The sequence below is a fragment of the Trichechus manatus genome, unplaced genomic scaffold (genome assembly GCF_000243295.1).
Source record: "Trichechus manatus latirostris isolate Lorelei unplaced genomic scaffold, TriManLat1.0 scaffold00011, whole genome shotgun sequence".
NCBI lineage: Eukaryota > Metazoa > Chordata > Mammalia > Sirenia > Trichechidae > Trichechus > Trichechus manatus.
Genome location: NW_004443947.1, coordinates 25,339,735 through 25,359,777, shown reverse-complemented (window position 1 = coordinate 25,359,777; position 20,043 = coordinate 25,339,735). Strand labels below are relative to the sequence as shown.

Below are 20,043 nucleotides of genomic sequence, written 5' to 3'. Positions count from 1 at the left end.
ATATACACATTTTTGGAGGGGACATAATTCAATCCATGACAATTCTGACATGAACTAATATCCTTCTATAAATGGTGGGAAAAAGTAAGTTTCAGTGTGTGTGTGTGTGCGTGTGTGTGTGTGAGAAAGAGCACCAAGAATGGCCTAGCAGTGTGCTCTCTAATATTAGAGCTACCACCAATATGGGGCTGTCGAGCACTTAAAATGTAGCTTAGTCAGAACTGAGATGTGCTAGGAATGAGTCGGAATTGACTCGAAGGCAACGGTTTTGGTGTTTTTTTTTTTTTTTGGTTAAAATATAAAATACACACTGAATTTTTAAGGCTTAGAATAAAAAAAATGTAAACTTTCTCATTAGTAATTTTTATATTTATTTCATGTTCAAATGATAATACTTTAGACATACTCAGTTAAATAAAATACATTATTAAAATGAACTTTACTCTTCTTTTTACTTTTTTAAATGTGACTAGTAGCCAATTTTAAATTTTATTGTATTTCTTTAGGACACTGCTGGTCTAGAAGGATATAATACTGATGACTCTTGGAGAGTGGGATTGGGGAGAAGGGTTTGATGGGGAAGAGAGGAAAGGGTGCTTTCAGCTCTAACTTAAACTCTTCTGTATTTTTCAAAAAAAGCATTTAATTCCAAATTTTAAACTGAATAATAGGAATCCAAGTAAAATCTGTAGTTTAGTTAATAGTTTTGTACCAATGTTACTTTTTGAGTTTTGATAAATGTAGCATGGTTATGCAAGCTGTTAATATTAGAGGAGACTGAGTGAGGGGTATACAGGAATCTCTGTACTATTTTAGCAACTCTCCGGTAAATCTAAACTTCATTTAAATAAAAAGTTTGAAAAATACCAATAAGGGAGAAAACCAGTGACCCAACAAGCAACCAACAAGATACGTATCTGCTGCTTAAATAGTGATTCTCATTCAGGGTCTCAGCATACCATAAAGCAACTAGCTCCAAATACCCCCACTCGGAGTATCCCTTATAAACACATTTGCGAATGAGATAACTAAAGGGGACCTGGTGGAGCAATGGTTAAGCACTTGGCTGCTAACCAAAAGGTTGGCAGTTCGAACCCACCAGAGGAACCCACCAGAGTCGTCACGGGAGAAAAGACCTGGCAATCTGCTCCCATATATGTTACAGCCTAGGAAGCTCTATGGGGCAGTTCTACTCCGTCCTATAATGTTGCTATGAGTCAGAATTCAACTCGACAGCAATAGGGTTGGTTTGGGAACCCATGTCAAAAGGAGTCCTGGTGGCAAAATGGTTAAGTGCTCCCTGCTAACCAAAAAGTTGGCAGTTTGAACCCATCAGCTGATCCTCGGGAGAAAGATGTGGCAATCTGCCTCCATAAAGATTTACAGCCTTGGAAATCCTATGCGGCAGTTCTACTCTGTCCTATAGGGTTGCTATGAGTCGGAATCTACTCTACAGCAATTTTTTTTTTTTAATCCATATAAAAGCCCATTCCTGCTCTAACTACTCTGAGTAGCTGCCCCTGGGTTGGGTAATGAAGCACCCATCCAAGTTCAGTGTAGTCCAATACCCATGTGAGCCAATTATCTTCAGAAAATGTGGAAACTGCTCTGTGAACTTGGACAGCACCTATAAAACCAGTCAGCTGACACATTTCATAGTTTTTGAGAAAGATAACAATGAGCACAAAAATGAAGTGGTTGGATCTGATGGCATGAGATTCCAAAGACTTGAAAGGTAACACCCAGAGTTGTCAGGGCCGCTGCCAGTCGCTGATGTAGCAGTAATACTCATCTGAATCCTCCACTTCATAAACATTCTCCTCAATGGTGTAGATGTTTTCCTCTGAGTGCATCCCTGCTGCTACTGCATTTACGAACCCTGAGGGAGGGAGGTTGGCCATAGAGACAAGGCTGTGGAATGGAATACTGCAGTTCAGTTAGCAATTCCCAAGGCAATATAGAGAATAGGCTTTGCTGAATACGTACAGCAACCAAATGCAGTAGGTGATCCTTGATTGGATTCTGACTGGGGAGAGGGAGGAAATCACCAAATAACAATAAAATTATTTGGGGAATGACTGAGGAAATTTGAATTAATGTTAATTTTCTTAGGTATAAAAATGGTATTGTGTTATCTAGGAGAATATCCTTATTCCTAGGAGATGCAGGCTGAAGTGATTAGGTGAAGTGTCAAAACTTCTTTACAAATGGTTCAGAAAAGAATTATGTAGATAAATTCAGAAACAGATAAAGCAACTGTATCAAAATGCCAACTGGTGAGTTTAGGTGAAGGGTCCTATTGTTCCTTCCATTGTTATTTCAATTCTTTGGCAGGCTTGAACAATTCCAAAAGGAAAAATAAAAAGAAATGACTATGCTATGGATCCAGTCAGACTTGAGTTTAAATTGTGAACCTGTCACTTACCAACTATATGACCTTGGATAAGTTAGATTTTTTTTTTAATTTATTCATTCAAGAAATATTTTATTCATTCTTTCAAGAAATATGAGTATCTTTATTCATTCAAGACATATCCTGCTGTTGTAGGCAGCTGGAGATACAGCAGTGAACAAAGCACACAAAAATCTCATGGAAGTTACATATTACTAAACTTTGTGCCTCAAGGTCCTAATCTGTAAAATGGGACTAATAAGAGCTCCACCTCACAGGGCTGCTGTGAGGTGCATTGATTCATTTAATCATCAAATATGTATCAGGCTCTGTGCTGGTGGATTCAATTAACACATCAGACAAGTTCCTAATTTTCTGCAGTTTATAATTTATAAAGATGAACATTAGTCAAATAATTTTTATTATCTGAAATGTTACCTATGAATATTAGTACATTTTAATGTTTCTGCTCTAATAATGAATATTGACTTGGATAATCTGAAACCATCGATCATTTGACTTCCTTAATGCAGACTATTTTGTCTTTATAGTTATAACACATTTTCCTTAATCTAAAATTTTAAAATTCTTACTAGTTTAGACAGCATTCAATCGACAGTCATTTTTTTATTGAGATACATTGCATTCTGCCCATGTACCAAATATCACTAAGATCTAGCAAAAATCATGAAAGTTATGTCTATTTGGAATGGATGTGTGTGTACATATATACGTACATAGTCAGGAATGGAGACTGAGGACAGGAATATAATAGACCAGTAGTTCTCAACCCTGGCTGCACATTGGAATCACCTGGAGAGATTTTAGAACAACATCTAGCCTGAGCCTTATCCCCAGAGGATCTGATATAATTGCCCTGAGATGGACCCTCTGTCGGGATTTTACATGTCTCAGGTGATTCTAGTAGGCAATCAGCATTGAGAGCACCTGGTCTGGGCTGTAAATGTCCTGGGAGTAGATTCTGTGTTTCTTGTTCACTGCAGTCGTAACCCCAATGCCCAGCGCAGAGCCTGGATATGGCAGGTGCTCAATCAGTTGAAAGTTCAGTTCATTAAAAAAAAAAAATTAATATAGAGATAAGTAAGCATTTCCTATTAATGGGGAGATAAATTCTATGCCCTAACTTAAGAACTGGAGGCACAGTGGTTAAGAGATACAGCTGCCAACCAAAAGGTCGAATCCACCAGCCACTCCTCAGAAACCCTATGGGACAGTTCTACTATATCCTATATGGTCACTATGAGTTGGAATAAACTCAACAGCAACAGGTTTTGTTTTTTTTTTAACTTTAGAACTGAGAAAGTTAGAGGGATCAGGAAGTAAACAGAGTATGTTGAATTTGCATTTCATAATCCAGGCTTGGGCAAAAAGGTAGTACTGTATATACTCAGATCTCAAAGCCCCAAGGCAGGACTTCTCAGAGCAAAGACCAAAGCACATTAGAGTAGGAGCATTCAAGATTCTCACCTTTCCCCACCCCACCCCACCCCACCCTACCCTATCATCCTTACCTTGAGTTCTGTAGCTTCTCTTTCTTATGAGAATACCCTAGGTAAAAGGGGGAAGAGAATCAATAAAAATGCTTCCATAAAGGAAATATGAGATAAATAAAATGGACTCACTGGAAGGAAGAGTTGTTTTGGGAAATCTAGTCTCACCTTAGATTGAATTAAATCTAACTCCCAATGTGTGTCTTGGTTTATTACATGACCATGCTAGAAAGTAATTAAGATGCATTTCTCTTATTCAACAAGTATTATGAAGCATCTATCATGTGTCTGGTAGTTTGCTAGGCACTGGGGACACAAAGGTGAATTATAAACCCTGACTTCTTAAAGCTTGTGTTCTAGTGGAGGAGACATGCTTTTTAAAATAATTTTAAAAACAGTGAGTAGAAAAACTAACTTCATAGTGTGGTGTGTTATGAAGGAAACTAACAAGGCACTGGTAGTAGAGTGTGGTCAGGGAAGAACTCTCAGGGGAGGTGCCCTTTACACTCAGTTATGAAAGAAGAGAATCAGTCAGCCACATGAAGAGCCAAGGGAACATTCCAAGTAGACAGAACCCCTGATAAAGAGCTTGGTGGGGACTTGCTGGAGCGAGGGAGTGGCCCAACATAAGGTCTGGGAGGTAGATGAGGCTAGATCTTTCTAAGCCATAATCAGGAGTTTAGATTTCATTCTAGGACCAACAGAAAACCGTTGAAGGGCAGAGATATGATCTGATTCGTGTTTTAAGAAATTGCTGCTATTTTGAGAATGGATAAGAAAGAGGAATAAAGAAATGAGAGGATACATTAGAAAAAGATGATGGTGCCTTGGAATAAGGTAGTGGCTAGGAGAGACATAGAACAGTAAATAGATTTTAGGTATATTCTGGAGAAAGACTTCAGGAGTTGAAGGTGGATTGTGTGTTTGGAGTGAGAAAAGAGAGGATTCAGGATGATCTGGCTTTAGCAACCAGATGGATGGTGGTGGCACTTGCTATGATGGGGAAGACCAGGGAGTGAGAGGTTAGGTTGTGGGAAGGTTAATTATAGAATCTAAAATTCAATTTTGGACATGGTAAATGTGTGATACATCAAAATGGAGATGTCAGTCAGACGGTTGGATAAGCAGTACCAATACTCTAAGAGGTGGAGAGAGAAATTAAAGATGACATTTAAATCCATGGGAACATATGTCATAACCTAGAAGGTGTAGAGAAAGGAAAAGATCCATCCCTGAGGAATCTTGACGTCTAGATGTCAGGCAGAAGAAGAGGAAATAGCAAAGATGACTAAAAACGAGTGGCCAATGAAATAGAAGAGGAGCGTTTCTAGACTTATTAGAATGAGAGGAGTCAGCTTGGTCAGATATTACTGAATGACTGACTATAATGAAGACAGAAGTGTCTATTAGATTTGACAAAATGGAGGTTATTGGTGATCTTGACTAGAAATACTTCCAAGGTGTTTCAGGGAAGCTAGATTAGAAGCTAGATGATGGAGGGTTGAAGAGTACAGGAATGTGAGTAGAGACAACTTACTCAAGAAATACGCCTGTGACAGAGAGCAGAGAGATGGAAGAAGCCAGAAAGAATGTGTAGACAGAACATGTTTTTATGCTAAGAGAAGCGATCCCACAGAAAGGGACAGATAGATAATTCAAGAGAAAGATATTATCTTAGTTATCTAGTGGGTGGCTTCACCAAATAGAATTTTATTTTCTCATAGTTTAAGAAGCTAGAAGTCTGAATTCAGAATGGTGGCCCTAAAGGAAGGCTCTCTCTCTCTTTTGGCTTTGGGGAAGGAAGTTCATTATCTCTCTTCAGTTTCTGTTTCTTAGTGCCTTGGAGATCTCATGTGCCATAGCATCTATTTTCCCCTATCTATGCGTGTTTGCTTGTTTAATTCGCTCTTTTATATCTCAAAAGAGAGTGATTTAAGACACACCTTACACTAGTACCGTATCATTAACATGACAAAGAAAACCCATTCCCAAAATAGCATTATAATCACAGGTATAACCCATTGCCTTCAAGTGGATTCTGACTCATAGTGACCCTATAGGACAGAGTAGAACTGCCCCATAGGGTTTCCAAGTTGCAGCTGGTGGATTTGAACTGCCAACCTTTTGGTTCATTGCCAGTACCTCTCAACCACTCCACCACCAGGGCTCCAAATCACAGATATAGGGGTTAGATTTTACAACACATATTTTTAGGGGACACGATTCAATCCATAACAGGGATAAAAGAGAGGATAAAGTCCTGGCTAAAGACTAAAGATGCGAGATGGGATAGGCCTTGGATACTTCATCAGTTGAGAGAGGGGAGAAGGAGGATCGAATTATAGGGAAGTGTGGATGGTCATCTCAGAGAGTATACTAGAAAGTCATAGTAGAATTCCTGGGCATTACTGAGTGCCAATTTGTGCTTTTTGAGGTCATAACTTAAAAACCTGTCACCTTGCCTATAAGATTTTCTCCAGCAACTTCTAGGGAAAAGATTGTAAATTAAATAGGACTTTCCCATCTGTTCTTCCAATTAGCCATGTTTTTGTAGTAATATACATGCAAAGCCTTATATTTCTCCTACTCCTATTATTTTCTCTTCAAACTCCCTTGCACAAAGTAGGATGGCCCCTAATGTCTGTGCATTGGCAGAACTCAAGAAGGTAATGAGCATCATAATTGTTTCTGAGCAATCCCTAGACTTCACATTCATGTGATTAATCAACAAATTCTACTTCTATCTCTAGGCTAAATAAATAAATAAAACTAGTTGCTGCCAAGTCGATTCTGACTCACGGAGACCTCACATGTGCAGAGTACAAGAGCTGTACTCCATAGGGTTTTCAAGGCTATGACCTTTTGGCAGTGGTGTCACTAGGGTTGGTGTCACCCAGTGCGGTAACTCATGGTGTCACCCCCCCCCCATGTACCTCCTCCCATACCAGACCATACAGAATCCTTAGTAATGTTTTTTGTGCTAATGTTACTCGTAAATCGCAATTCCCATATATCACTCCTACTTTTCCTTTAATTACTACCTCATTCTCAAAAATAGTTATTAATATAGGTTCACAAATTCTAATTACCACAACTGTGTAGCTAAAACACCAGAAAACTTGACAAAATCAGTGACTATAAAAACACCGACAGCAAACAAAACAACAACGTGTGTTTTAGCGGGTACAGATGAAACCACATGATTTGAAGTGTCACTGTAATTGGGTAGTAGTGACAGCTCTGACCGGAGTGCATTGGAAGGTTCAAAAATTAAATTAGCATAGAGTTTTAGCCTTGTAGGTATATTGATACCTGTAAGCTGGGCTTATAAAAAATGTTTTTATTGTTATAACTAACTATGGGGATATTTTTATAAAAAATAATAAACTTCTGCTGAAACACTGCACAAAATTTTATAGACAGTCATTTTGGTATCACCCCCCATGCCCCCCAGTGACACCACTGCTTTTTGAAAGTGGATCACCAGGCCTTTCTTCCAAGGTGCCTCTTATGGGTTTGAATGGCCAATCTTTTGGTTAGTAGTCCAGTACTAAACCAGTTGCACCACCAAGGGACTCCCTATCTCTAGGTAAACCCAGGTTAAGTGTGGGCAGGGCAGTTTCTTTCTTTGAACAATCCATTTGTCAATAATGACAGAATATCAACGGTGAGGGCCAGGACAGCCCTGGGTTCAAATCCCGTGTTCATTAATTCACTGTGACTTTTGGTAAGTTACTTAACTTTTCAGCATGTCAGTTCCCCATTCAGTAAATTAGAATAATATTAGTATCTATCTCATATGGTAGTTACAAGGAATTAATGAGCTGATGCTCATAAAGCACTTGGCTGCTTCAGGCCAGTTAGAGTGGCCAACCCCTCCTGGTTTGCCCTGAACTGTCCTGGTTTTAGCACTAGGAGCCTCACATCTCAGGGAACCCCTCAGTCTTGGGTACCCTACACAGTGCATGTTTGAGTATTAGTAAGAAATGATGCAATAATGTTCTAAGCCCTGGAAATACAAGGCCCTGGTCTCTGCCCTCAAAGAGAAGGGAATATATCACAACTACAAAAGTGTGTGAGGCTCTTGAGGTGATTGAAGTGTTAGGATCTTGATTGTGGTGATGATTTCACGGGTGTAATCATCAGTCGAAGTTTAGCAAATCATATACACTTTAAATATGCAGTTTATTAGACATAGTTTATACTCGAAGGGAGCCCTGGTGGCACAGTGGTTAAAGAGCTCGGCTGCTAATCCAAAGGTCAGCAGTTCAAATCTACCAGCTGCTCCTTGGAAGCCCTATGTGGCAGTTCTGCTCTGTCCTATAGGGTGGGTGGGTCGCTATGAGTCAGAATCAACTCAACAGCAGCAGGGTGGATTTGGTTTTTTTGGTTATACTTGAATTTCCTTTTTTTTTTTTTTTTAATAAAGATAAGTAACTTAGAAAAAAAGTATGTGCTGAGTTGACTGCCATTATGGACAAAAACACAAACACTGTAACCCTGGCCATAACCGGTGTTAAAGGGTCTTGCTACCCCTCTCTAAGGAGCTATGCCTAAGAAACGAGTACGATAGAAAAATGCACAGAAGTGGTTTTTGTTGTTGCATTTCCTAATAAACCTAGACATACTCATGAATTAAAGAGGTTACTTTTCTTAAAAGAGAACAGGTATTAAAATCAGACCGCCTGGATTTAAATTCTGGCTCTACCACTTCACTGACTCCAAAACCCTGTAAAAGCTATCTACTCTCTCTAACCTTACTTCCTCTGCTGAAAAATGGTGTTAATAATACTACCTATCTTATAAGAAGGAGCCCTGGTGGCACAGTAGTTAAATTGCTTGGCTGCTAACTGAAAGGTCAGTGGTCAGAACCGACCAGCTGCTCTGCAGGAGAAAGATGTGGTAATATGCTTCCGTAAGGATTATAGCCTTGGAAACCCTATGGGGCAGTTCTACTCTGTCCTATAGGGTTGCTATGAGTCGGAATCGACTGGACAGCAGTGGGTTTGGGTTTTGCTTCGTTTTTTATCTTATAAGATGGTAATGAGGATAAAATATATGTAAAACACTTAGCACAGTGCCTGCCTAATACATGGTAAGTGCTGAATAAAAGTTAGCTATTACTATTTCTAGGGCTTGGGAAAAGACTGTTATGGATTGAATTGTGCCCCCTCTCCCAGAAAATAAAAAGACATCATAAACCTCCCCCCACCAGTACCTGTAAATGCAATCTTGTTTGGAAATAAGGTTTTTGATGATACTATTAGTTAACATTAGGTAACATGAGGTCATACTGGAGTAGGGTGGGCTCTAATCAAATATGAGTGATGTCTTTATAAAACGAGGAGAAGAGACACAGAGAAATGGGGAAGATGGCCACATGAAGATGGAGGCAGAGACTGGAGTGATGTATCTATAAGCCAAGGAATGCCAAGGATTTCCAGGAGCCACCAGAAGCCAGGGAGAGGCAAGGAAGAATTCTCCCCTAGGGCGTTCAGGAAGAGCATGGCCCTGCCAACAGCTTGGTTTCAGGCTTCTAGCCTCCAGAACTGTGAGAGAAGAAATATCTGTTGTTTTAACCCACCAGCTAGTGGTACTTTGTCACAGCAGCCCTAGGAAACCAATACAGAGACCTGAAGAGTATTTTGGAGCCCTGGTGGCATAGTGGTTAAGAGCTCAGCTGCTAACCAAAAGGTCGGCAGTTCGAATCCACCAGCTGCTCCTAGGAAACCCTATGGGGCAGTTCTACTCTGTCCTACAGGGTCACTGTGAGTCGGAATCAACTCCACGGCAATGAGATTTTTTTTTTAAAGAGTATTTATTCCAATCACTTTTAGGTATAAATATAAACTTCTATTTCTACTTATATTTGTATTGGTTGCTATATGAACAGTTCCTTACCAGAAGGAGAGAGAAGCAAAGTCCGACAACTTACATTTGAGAATTAAAGCACCAAAGATGAGAACAAGAGCCAGCCCTGCAGAGCTCCCTATTCCGATGTAGATGGTTATTTGCGTGGTCACTGTAGGGTCTTGTAACTCATTAGCCAATGTGGATTTCTGCTATGGGAACACAAACAGAATTAAGCAGTAAATGATCAGAAATCAGGTGTGTACTCAGCCAGTCTTATGAGTTGTGGATCAAACCATCCCTTTCACAGCACACAGGATTGCAGGGACCTTGAAACCACCCTTAATCTGCTCCCTTTTAGACAAGCTTCAAACCATCCCAAAGAGATTAGCCTAATCTTTGAAGTTAGGAAGGAAATACAATGTGTCCTTTTGTGCTGTGGAAGGAGAAAGTGCTCTTAGTAAACGGACCCCCTCCCCCCACCTCTACCACAAAAACAGGTTCTAGAGTGGATTAGTGTTCATTCAAGAGCCCCTGGCATTGCCCAGGGATCTTCAGGAAGGTCTAAATTTGGTGTCTTGCAGCAAAATTCCTATTTTCTCAGAACAAGGACTTTGCAGCTAGACCATTCTGGGTTCAAATCCCAGCTCTGTCACCAAGAGCTGCATGACTTTGTAAAGTTATGAGAATTAAGCAACACAAAATATAAAGTCCTTAGCACAGGGCCTGTTACGTGGTAAATGCTCTGTCAGTGGTACCCGTTATTGCCATTGCTCTAACTAATTTGATTTTCTGATAACTGAGAGTCACTTAGAAATCACTTCTGTTTCAAAACTGTCAGCTCATGTTCCTCCTTTAGAACCAATAATAGTAAACACTTTTAAAACATATGTCAAGGAAATTAAATCTTCCATCTATTCATACACATTTACTGTGGGAATGCTATATGCAAAGTATTGTACATTAAGTATTGTGGCCAATGCTTGAGACAGTCCTTGATCCAAAGAAGCAGAAGACAAACACACAAAATGCTGAGTGTGGGTTGTAAATATAAAAATAGGAAATTGAGTGAAATAAATGCTGACTCCTGAATATGTCCTCAAAGAATTTTTAAGTCACTACCTCAAGCTTGCTTTCTAATAGTTTTTCTTTTTTATCTGAGAGAGTGGGGTACATGAAAATGGTGGTTGATTAAAGTATTGCTTTATTTATATTTAGATATATAACTTTTGGCTTAGCGTATTCCTCACAGGTGTCTTGTTTTACATAAAGAAAAGAATTTTAAAAAAAAATCATCTTTCTCCCAGGCATACTCAGTAGGGTTGCAATGGACCCAGGAAGAAACATATTCTAGGGGGTTGGCAAATCTTCGAATTCTCCACAGTGGTACACAGTTGTTAAAGTTGAAAATAGGGAAAAATGATAATGCTTTTTCTTTTTTTGGCCTTTTAGCACTTATTATGTGCCAGACCCTATTGCAGGCACTTAACAGGTATCAATAGCTCATTCCTTCCTTAAACAGCACTATGTAGTTTAGAACTGACATCATCAACCTTTTACAGCTGAGGAATGTGGAGGTCAGGGAGGTTAAGACACTTTCACAAGGACAAGGTGGTTAGAAAGGAAAGTTAAAGCCATACTTTCTTTTCATTAAGTTGAGCGCTATGTCAGCTCACAAATAGGGGGCTGGGGAGCAACTTACCGTTTGATTACAGCCATGGAGGGTCTCCCGTGTCTGTGTCTCTGCTGCAAATAAAGAGACACAGCCAACAGAATAGTGAAGAATGTTTTCTTCTATCTTGGTTTAAAACAAAGTAAACATCTTAAAGATGCCTATAACCCTCAAGATATACAGAACACATCCACTCATACTCTTCAAAATGACTAGCTGGGAGACCAAACAAAATTTACTGAACACTTATATTTAACATAGATCTTTAAAAGAATATTGACTCTATGGTTTGTTTTGTCCACAGGGCTCAAACGGCTCTACACAAATCCAACAACACTGACAACTCCCAGGCAACTCTAATTATATTCTAATTAGATTTTGAGAGACAACCAAAATTAATTTGAAAAAGTTCAACATGTTCTCTTTAGAAGGGAGGCAGGGTATTTTATTGCCTACAAAATGAAAATAATAGTAATAATTACAGGTACAATACACCATGAGCCAGGCATTGTGCTACACTTTTTAAGAGAAGGATCTCATTTAATATTCAAAACAACTATCCCCAAATCGAGTGTATTGGTCCCATTACACAGATTAAGAAGCTGAGAATTAGGGAAGTTAAGTGATTGACCCAAGTTCACACAGCTTAGTGAAGGACAGAAGGCATTCCAGTTTAGGTTCACACATGGCACTAAGCACACACCGATAACTCCACTGCCTTCCACAACCTTCACCTCAGTATCATCCATTGTCTCTTCTACTAAGAAGGCCATGTTGCTCAACTACAATTCACTATCTTCTCTTTTCATTCACTCATCTATGTCTTCATCTGCTTATCCATCCAATGAGTACATACGAAACCCCTACTGTATGCCAAGTACAGTGATGGGCACAGACCCTGACCTCATGGACATTGCATTCCAAAAATAAAAACCAGCTGCCGTCAAGACGACTCCAACTCATGGTGACCCCATGTGTGTCAGAGTAAACTGTGCTCCATAGCGTTCTCAGTGGTTGATTTTTCAGAAGTAAATTGCTAGGCCTTTCTTCTGAGATGCTTCCAATGGACTCAGATCTTGAATTTTTTGGTTAGCAGCCACACGTGTTAGCTATTGTACCCCAGGGACTCCACTCCAAAAATAAATGGGATGATAAAATAAATAAATAGGGTATCAATTGTGGGGAAATGAAGCATGCTTACTGATTTTTCTGGTTGTGTCAGAGACTCTGAAACTCTTTAAAGGTCACAGTCACCTTCTGGAGGCCTAAAAGTCTAAACCCTTTAATGTGTGCAAAGAATTTGACTAAGCAGTGGTTTAACAGACTATCTTAATATTACAAAGACATAGTCTCTGCCTAAAATTACTTTTTTTAAAAAAGGTAAAAGTTTAGCTTCCACTTAACCTTCACTCTTATTACCCAAAGGGGATTTAAGTATAAAAACCACATTGGGGAACTGCTTATTAAACAGGAAACTTTACATGAGACTTTCGAACGTAATTCCAGTTTTTGCTTCCCTGTAATTATTTTTTTTGGTCTCAATGGTAAGACTGACTTTTTTTTTTAAACTTCATTTTGCTGTGAAAATTATCAGTAAGATAGACATTGCTGGGCTAATGTGGCTTATTTTCACGTAGATTGGCCCATCAACCAAGATGGCTGGGACAGTTGGAAGACGGTGCAATGTTTTTCCTCAAGAACACAAGACTTGGCTGAGGTGGAGGTGGCAGTGGGGGTGGCATATGAAGGTCTCAAACGCATATAAACTTAAGTTAGCATTTATACAGCACTTATAATGTGCCAGACATAGTATTTTGCACTTAACGTGCATACTGTCATTTAATCCTCACCACAATGCGCAGATGCTATTATTTTTCCCATTTCTCAGATGAAGAAACTGAGCCTCAGAGGTACTTTTCCAAGATCACACAGCTATTAACTGGCAAAGCTGGGATTCAAACCAGGTCCAACCTCAGAGCTGAGAACTTACCCCCAACCCATTCTTCCTCCTTTGGGTGGAAGAAAGAGTGCATTTGTTCCGTGTTCAAGGTGGGTTTAAGAACTTCCAGGGTCCATAGAACTCTTACTTTTTAAGGGTCACTCCACTTCATATCAAACATATTAAATTCATCCACATCTCACATTAAATAAAAGGAATATATGTAAGAGTTAACTTGCAGGTGACTAATTGATATGTACATATTATGGACATATTATTAAATATTCATTAATTTCAAGTATTCATTTTATTTACCTATTTTGGAGCCATTGCCTTTTTTTGTTTGTTTGTTTTATTTTATTTCCCTCTGGTTTCAGATATATTCTCAGGCCTTTGAAAAGTTCAGAGATTCCATATTTTCCCCATATTTCTTGATGCAAGAGATGGCCCCATCCTTGTTGCCCTAGAGGAAAGGAACTAACAAGTAAAAACTAAAGGGAGGGAGACTTCTGGACAGCTATTTGTCTAATAAGGAAATGCACTGCTTTGTGAGGAAGTGAACTCCCCATCAGAGGAGGTATGTGAGCATACAGTGAATGCCCATTTCCTGGTGATGTTATAAGAGGCATTGAAGCACAGGCCACGTGGAACTAAATGACCCTTGAAGACCCGTCTAGGTCTATGGTTGTAATATTCTCTAAACTATAGCAAGGGAATACAATAAGCATTTGCTACGACCAGGAGCCCTGATGGCGCAGTGGTTAAAGCGCCTGGCTGCTAATCAAAAAGGTCGGTGGTTTGAAACTACCAGCTGCTCTGTAGGAGAAAGATGTGGCAGTCTGCTCCTATAAAGATTTACAGCCTTGGAAACCCCATGGAGCAGTTCTACCCTGTCCTATAAGGTTTGCTATGAGTCAGAATCAACTCAGCAGCCATGGGCTGGGGTTTGATAACTTAATGAAGCTTCCCTAGGTGGCGCAAACGGTTTGCACTTGACTACTAACGTAACCATTGGCAGTTCAAACCCACCCAGAGATTCTGCAGAAGAAAGGCCTGGAGGTCTGCTTCCATTAAGATTACAACCTTGAAAACTCTAAGGGAGCAGTTTCACTCTCTAACACATGGGGTCATCATGAGTACATAAGTCAGAATCGACTAGACAGCAATGGGTTTGGTTTTTTGGGTATAACTTAATTAACCCACAATGTGGGTGATTATTAATTCCTACCATATTTATTAATTACACAGGAGATGTTGGCTATGAAACACTAAAGAACAACCAAAGACTGAACCCTTAGCTAAAGTTAATAAAACTATAATATTTGAATGTTTTCCGTGGGCCAGATATTATGCTGAGTGCTTCATGTGCATTATCACTTTTAATCTTACAACAGTCCTATAAAGCAGGCACTGTAATAACCCTCATTGTCGAGATGAGAAAACTGAATCTCAGAGAGTTTGAGCAACTTCACTTAGTTCACACAGCTAGAAGAGCTGAAATTAGTATCCATTCTGCCTGTCACTGAAGTACCTTAACGGCAATCCCATTCTGCCTCTTGATTTTTACTGATGATATTAATGATAATGGCTAACATATACTGAATACTTACTATGATCAGATCCTGGGCTAAGTACTTAAGACACACTTTCTTATCAATTCTCACAGAAATCTTAAGAGGTGGGACTTATTATTAACTTCATTTTAACAGAACAAAAGATAGAGCTCCAGAGAGTTCAGGAGAGACCCAGACTCTGACAGAAAATACTTGAGATTAACCTCCTTGATGAATGTGCCCCAAGGTCTGCTCTTTCTGCCCTATTTTCTCTTCCAGAGCTGAACAGGAAAGTCCTTGCTGAATTACATGAAAAATTTAGCTGCTCCTTTTCAGGTTGAAATCCAAGGAAGCTAATAGGTTTTATTCCAGTTGGAAGGAATTCTAGAAATCACCTAATCCAACCTAGTAGTCCCCAAAGGCTGGTCCAGGGACTAGGGCCAACTCATGATGAAGCATCATCAGTCCAGGAGTAAATCAGAAAACTAATGACAATGTAATGAGTTTTTCATTAGATTAAATTTATTTAATTTAAAAAAAACTTTTTTTTTTTTTAATGGAATGATGGCAAGCTATGTTACAGAGTAGAACTGTTCCATAGGGTTCGTTTGTTTTGTCTGTAATCTTTATGGAAGCAGATTGCTATGCCTTTCTTCCACAGTGCCACTGGGTACTTTTGAACCGCCAATCTTTAGGTTGGTAGTTGAGCATAAGCTAAATAGAAGGTTGGTTTTTTGTTTTTCCTTATTTGTCAGAATATGTAGATCACCAAAATTCTTTTTGGTGGGTGAAAAATTTTACTTGCGTCTTAAAGTCAAAAGTCTCTGAGCCCACTGCTTGGACAGATGTGGAAACTGAAATCCAGAGAAGTGAAATGCCTTGGCCCCGGTCACAAGGCTAGTTTGTCGCCAGGGGCAGATTACTCAATAAGCAAGCTAAGCACAGCCTTATTTGTAAGTTCTTACTAATATGCAGTGAACAATTTCACATGGTTTTCACACAGATCAGTAAGTCTGCACAGCATATAGTGTGACAACCATGTGAAGTTGTTTACTACAGATTAGAAAATACATACAAGTAAGGCCGTGCTGCATTGCTTACTGGGTAATCCTTCCCTGTCAGGGACTGTAAACTTGAAAAGAGACCTTGAATCTGTAGGAGAGTGCTGTGGGGTTGGGACAGATGCCAGTCATATCTAGAAGTAGAATCTTTGATGAGGTGAAAAAACGTGAAAACTGTTCACTACAGATTAGTAAGTAAGCACAAGCCCTTGCTTGCCTCGTTTATTGGGTAATCTGCCCCTGTTTGTGGCTAATCCAGAATGATAACCCCGGTTTCCTTTTCTCAGCACAGGTTTGTTTCCACCACCTCTTTTACCTCAAACACTAGCCTCATCTGTGTCTCAGTGCACAGAAACATACATGCCTCCACCCTTAAACTGTTTTCTCTTCTTTTTCCTTTGCTTAAAATCCTCTGAGCTCAGAAACTGGCTAGTCTTCGTCCTAAACCCTGTATATAATTACCTGAGCCATGACCCTTGGTGGTGAGCATCCTCGGCACAGTTGCAGTGAAGTTCCTCCGAGGGGTCCGAGCTGTGGTGACCTTGGCTAATGTCAGAAACCAACATAAGGATGAGGCTTCTCTGAGAGCAGAGAGCTTGTTTCAGGGGATCAAAAGGGCAGCAGAAAAAAACATGAAACACAGCACATGAATAGAAACACATCCTCAACTTCTGAACCTGCCTGGGCACCTTCGGTGAGAATACATCACACATATAAAATGCTTGACAGAGGGAAGTTACAGCCATCATTAACAGTCTAATTGTTCATCATAATATTAATAGCTGCACTAACTGCCACACTCGGTAAAGTGCTTTGCATAAAGCATTATCTCGTTTATATAGACTTTCAACGGTCTAGAAGGTAGGTATTATTGTCCTTACTTTTGTTACAGAGGAAGAGGTTGGACTTTAACTTGCCCAAGATTACTCAGGTAGTAAGTGGCCAAGTTGGACTTGAACATGGCTCAGTCTGGCCACAAAGTACATGCTCTACAAATCTTAAAACTTACACATACGTGCACATACACGGTCTAGTGCTTCGCAATGCTGGCAGCACACTAGAATCACCTGGGGTAGACTTCATGAAATATCAGTGCTCAGACCCTACACCCAGAGATACCTATTTCCTTGGTTTGTGGAAGAAGCCAGAATATCCGTGTTTGTTAAAATTTCCACCAGGTGATTCTAACGAGCAATCAGGGTCTCCAACCATTAGTTAGGCCTTTCTTCTCATTCTGTAGATCTTATCAGTGGGCTTCAAAATATAGAGAGGGTATTAAATACAGCTGGACATCACTGGTGGGGCTTGCTAAAGTTTAGGTCTTGGGGGTCCATCCCCAGAGGCTATAATTACAGCACAGGTCAGGAGGTCCAGTCAGTATAGTCAATGTGACCCACAGATGAATCTTATGCATAAAGAAGGCCTGCAAAAGCCCACTCACCTGGTATGATGACCAACTCCAGGGCTAATTTTTGATCATTCATTGGGCCTGGGAATTGTACCCGGCAGCAGTAGGTCCCGCTGTCTGCTGAAGTCACCTTCTCTATGGTCAGGGACACATTTCCTACATGTAAATATCCCTTTAGCTGATATCTGCTGGATTTCTGGTAGTTGATGTGACTTCCATCAGTGCTGAGCACTGTATTATAACATTGTAACAGAGGACAGGATCCCTGGCCCCAGCAAACAGGCACGTGATTTACTGAGGCGGCTGGAGAGTAGAAGCAGGGCAAAACGGCATTCTGACCCACCTCGAATATGTATCGCCCTTCCAAAGATCCTGGGTAAAGAGCAGGGAGAGCAAGACCCAAGCAATGAGTGAGTTGAGGTCCACATCAGGAAAACTGAGGGCAATGCCTATTCAATAAAGAGGAAACCACACTGCTGTCCTGTGTGGAGGATGATTCCCTATGGCAGTGATTCTCAGACTAAGTGGGCATCAGAATTACTGGGAAGCCTCACAGTAAAATGCAGATTGCTCAGCTCGACCCCTAGAGTTCCTGATGCAGTTGGTCTGGGGTGGGGCCTGAGAATTTGCATTTTTAACAAGTTCCCAGGTGTTGCTGCTGTTGCAGTAGGTCACAGAATCACAGCTTAAGAACCACCCAGGGAACTATGGTCCAGTCCTCTGAACACCAGAGGAATGGGCTGATAGAATAAGACAATCAGGAAATGGGCCATTGTCGGCTAGGAAAAGGTCACCCCTCTCGGCTGCTTGTCTGTTCATCAGTGAACGACAGGTATCATCTCTTCATTTCTCAGCACCACGCACGCAGAGAATAAAAACACTTGGATTAGTAAAAAGCTTGTGTATCTAAAACCATTCACAGGCTGTTTCGAGGTGTAGCATTTTTTTTTTAAATAATACATAAAACCCTTCGCCGTCGAGTCAATTCTAACTCATAGTGACCCTACAGGACAGAGTAGAATTGCTCCATAGGGTTTCCAAGGAGCAACTAGTGGATTCGAACTGCCGACCTTTTGATTAGCAGCCAAGCTTTTAACCCCTGTGCCACATGTACATGGTAAAATGTTCAAACAGTATAAAAGGTGAACAATGAAAATAAGACTCCCTACACTACTTGTTCACATTTCTATCTCCTTTTCTAGAGTCTATGCATTAACAACCAATTGGTTTTGAGTCAATTCTGACTGATGGTGACCCCATGTGTGTAAGAGTGGAATTGTTGTCCATAAGGTTTTCAGTGGCTGATTTTTCAGAAGTAAATTGCCAGGCCTTTCTTCCAAGGCAGAAAGGAATTAATGTTAAACCTCAAAACAGCCTGTGAGTGGTTTTAGATACACAAGCTTTTTATTCAGCCACGTGTTTTTTGAGTCTGGGAGGACTCGAACCTCCAACCTTTCAGTTAGCAGTGAGTGCCTTAACCATTTGTACCACCCAGGGATCCTATACATTAACAAGGGTTCATGAATTCTTCACACATACAAACAGAAGTCTAATCTATGCATTATTCTGCTCCTTAATTTTTCCAATTAACATTATAACTTGGACACATTCCATACCAATATGTTTGGTCAGCCTCATTGTTTATATCATGTATATAAATGTATTTATAGTACAATGCATTCACCCACTGCCTCACTGGTGGGCATTTAGGTTGCTTCCAAACTTTTGCTATTACAAACAACGTTATGATTACTATCCTTGTATCTCTATCTTGCACCCCCTGTACCACACATTATCCATTTGTAAAAGTCCATGCTCAGACTTACTTGTAAGTAGTGGCAGCAGCAGCAGGACACAGTCGAAGGAGAGACGTGAAAACATGAGTTCTACAGAAGAATCGAGGATAGCCCTGTTTCGGTGCAGCTTTAATTTAATTCTCCAGTTAAACTGGGTACTTCCTCCAACTGTCTCTCTACTCCACAAAATCACACGAGAGATTATCTGTCTACTGATGATTCCCATATTAATGCTACCGAGTCTACAGTTACCTCAAAGGAAACCCCAGTTCTCGGTCATGCTTCACCACACATATCCTGTAACAGTCCTGATAGAATCAACAAAGAGGAAGAAACACTGCAGAGGAAGAAAAGTGTTATTCAGTCACAGCAAGTAGAGGCGGCCCTCTAATATCTCAGATAGAATAATCATCTGTCTAAAATGGACCACACATGGGTCCAGAGAGGTTCTAGGGAGCACAAATGCAAGCATATCACTCATGTATTCATCAGTCAAGCGAGTCAATCAGTCAGACATGTGACCAATGTTTATGGAGCACCAATGGCAATGGGTTTGGTGTTTTGGTTTTGACCATGTGTCAAAGGAGCCCTGGTGGTGCAGTGGTTAAGCAGTCAGCTGCTAACTGAAAGGTCGGCAGTTCGAATCCACCAGCCACTCCGTGAGAGAAAGATATGGCAGTCTGCTCCCGTTAAGACTTTCAGCCTTGGAAACCCTATGGGACAGTTCTACTCTGTACTATAGGGTAGCTATGAACCAGAATTGACTCAACGGTGACTGGGTTGGTTTTTTGGTTTACTATGTGTCAGGCACTGGAGTAGGAGCTAGACAATAGAGCAATGAATGATATATCCCTTATCCTC

The 20,043-nt window shown here is 40.3% G+C and overlaps 1 protein-coding gene across 4 annotated transcripts; it reads right to left on the bottom strand.

The window, feature by feature from the left end:
* Positions 1-1,418: 1,418 nt before the first annotated feature.
* HAVCR2 (hepatitis A virus cellular receptor 2) lies at positions 1,419-19,687 on the bottom strand. Of its 4 annotated transcripts, none has more exons than XM_023726567.1 (7): positions 19,213-19,687; positions 17,420-17,758; positions 16,441-16,524; positions 11,456-11,499; positions 9,839-9,965; positions 3,925-3,961; positions 1,419-1,911 (listed from the first exon to the last, which is right to left on the bottom strand). In XM_023726567.1, the coding sequence occupies exons 1-7, from the start codon at positions 19,406-19,408 to the stop codon at positions 1,752-1,754; spliced, it is 987 nt and encodes a 328-aa protein (XP_023582335.1). In that variant the 5' UTR covers positions 19,409-19,687; the 3' UTR covers positions 1,419-1,751. The 4 variants fall into 4 exon arrangements, with proteins under 4 accessions (XP_023582335.1, XP_023582337.1, XP_023582336.1 ...); XM_023726569.1 differs by having other exon boundaries at positions 1,419-1,879; XM_023726568.1 differs by having other exon boundaries at positions 9,839-9,962.
* Between the last annotated feature and the right edge of the window lie 356 nt (positions 19,688-20,043).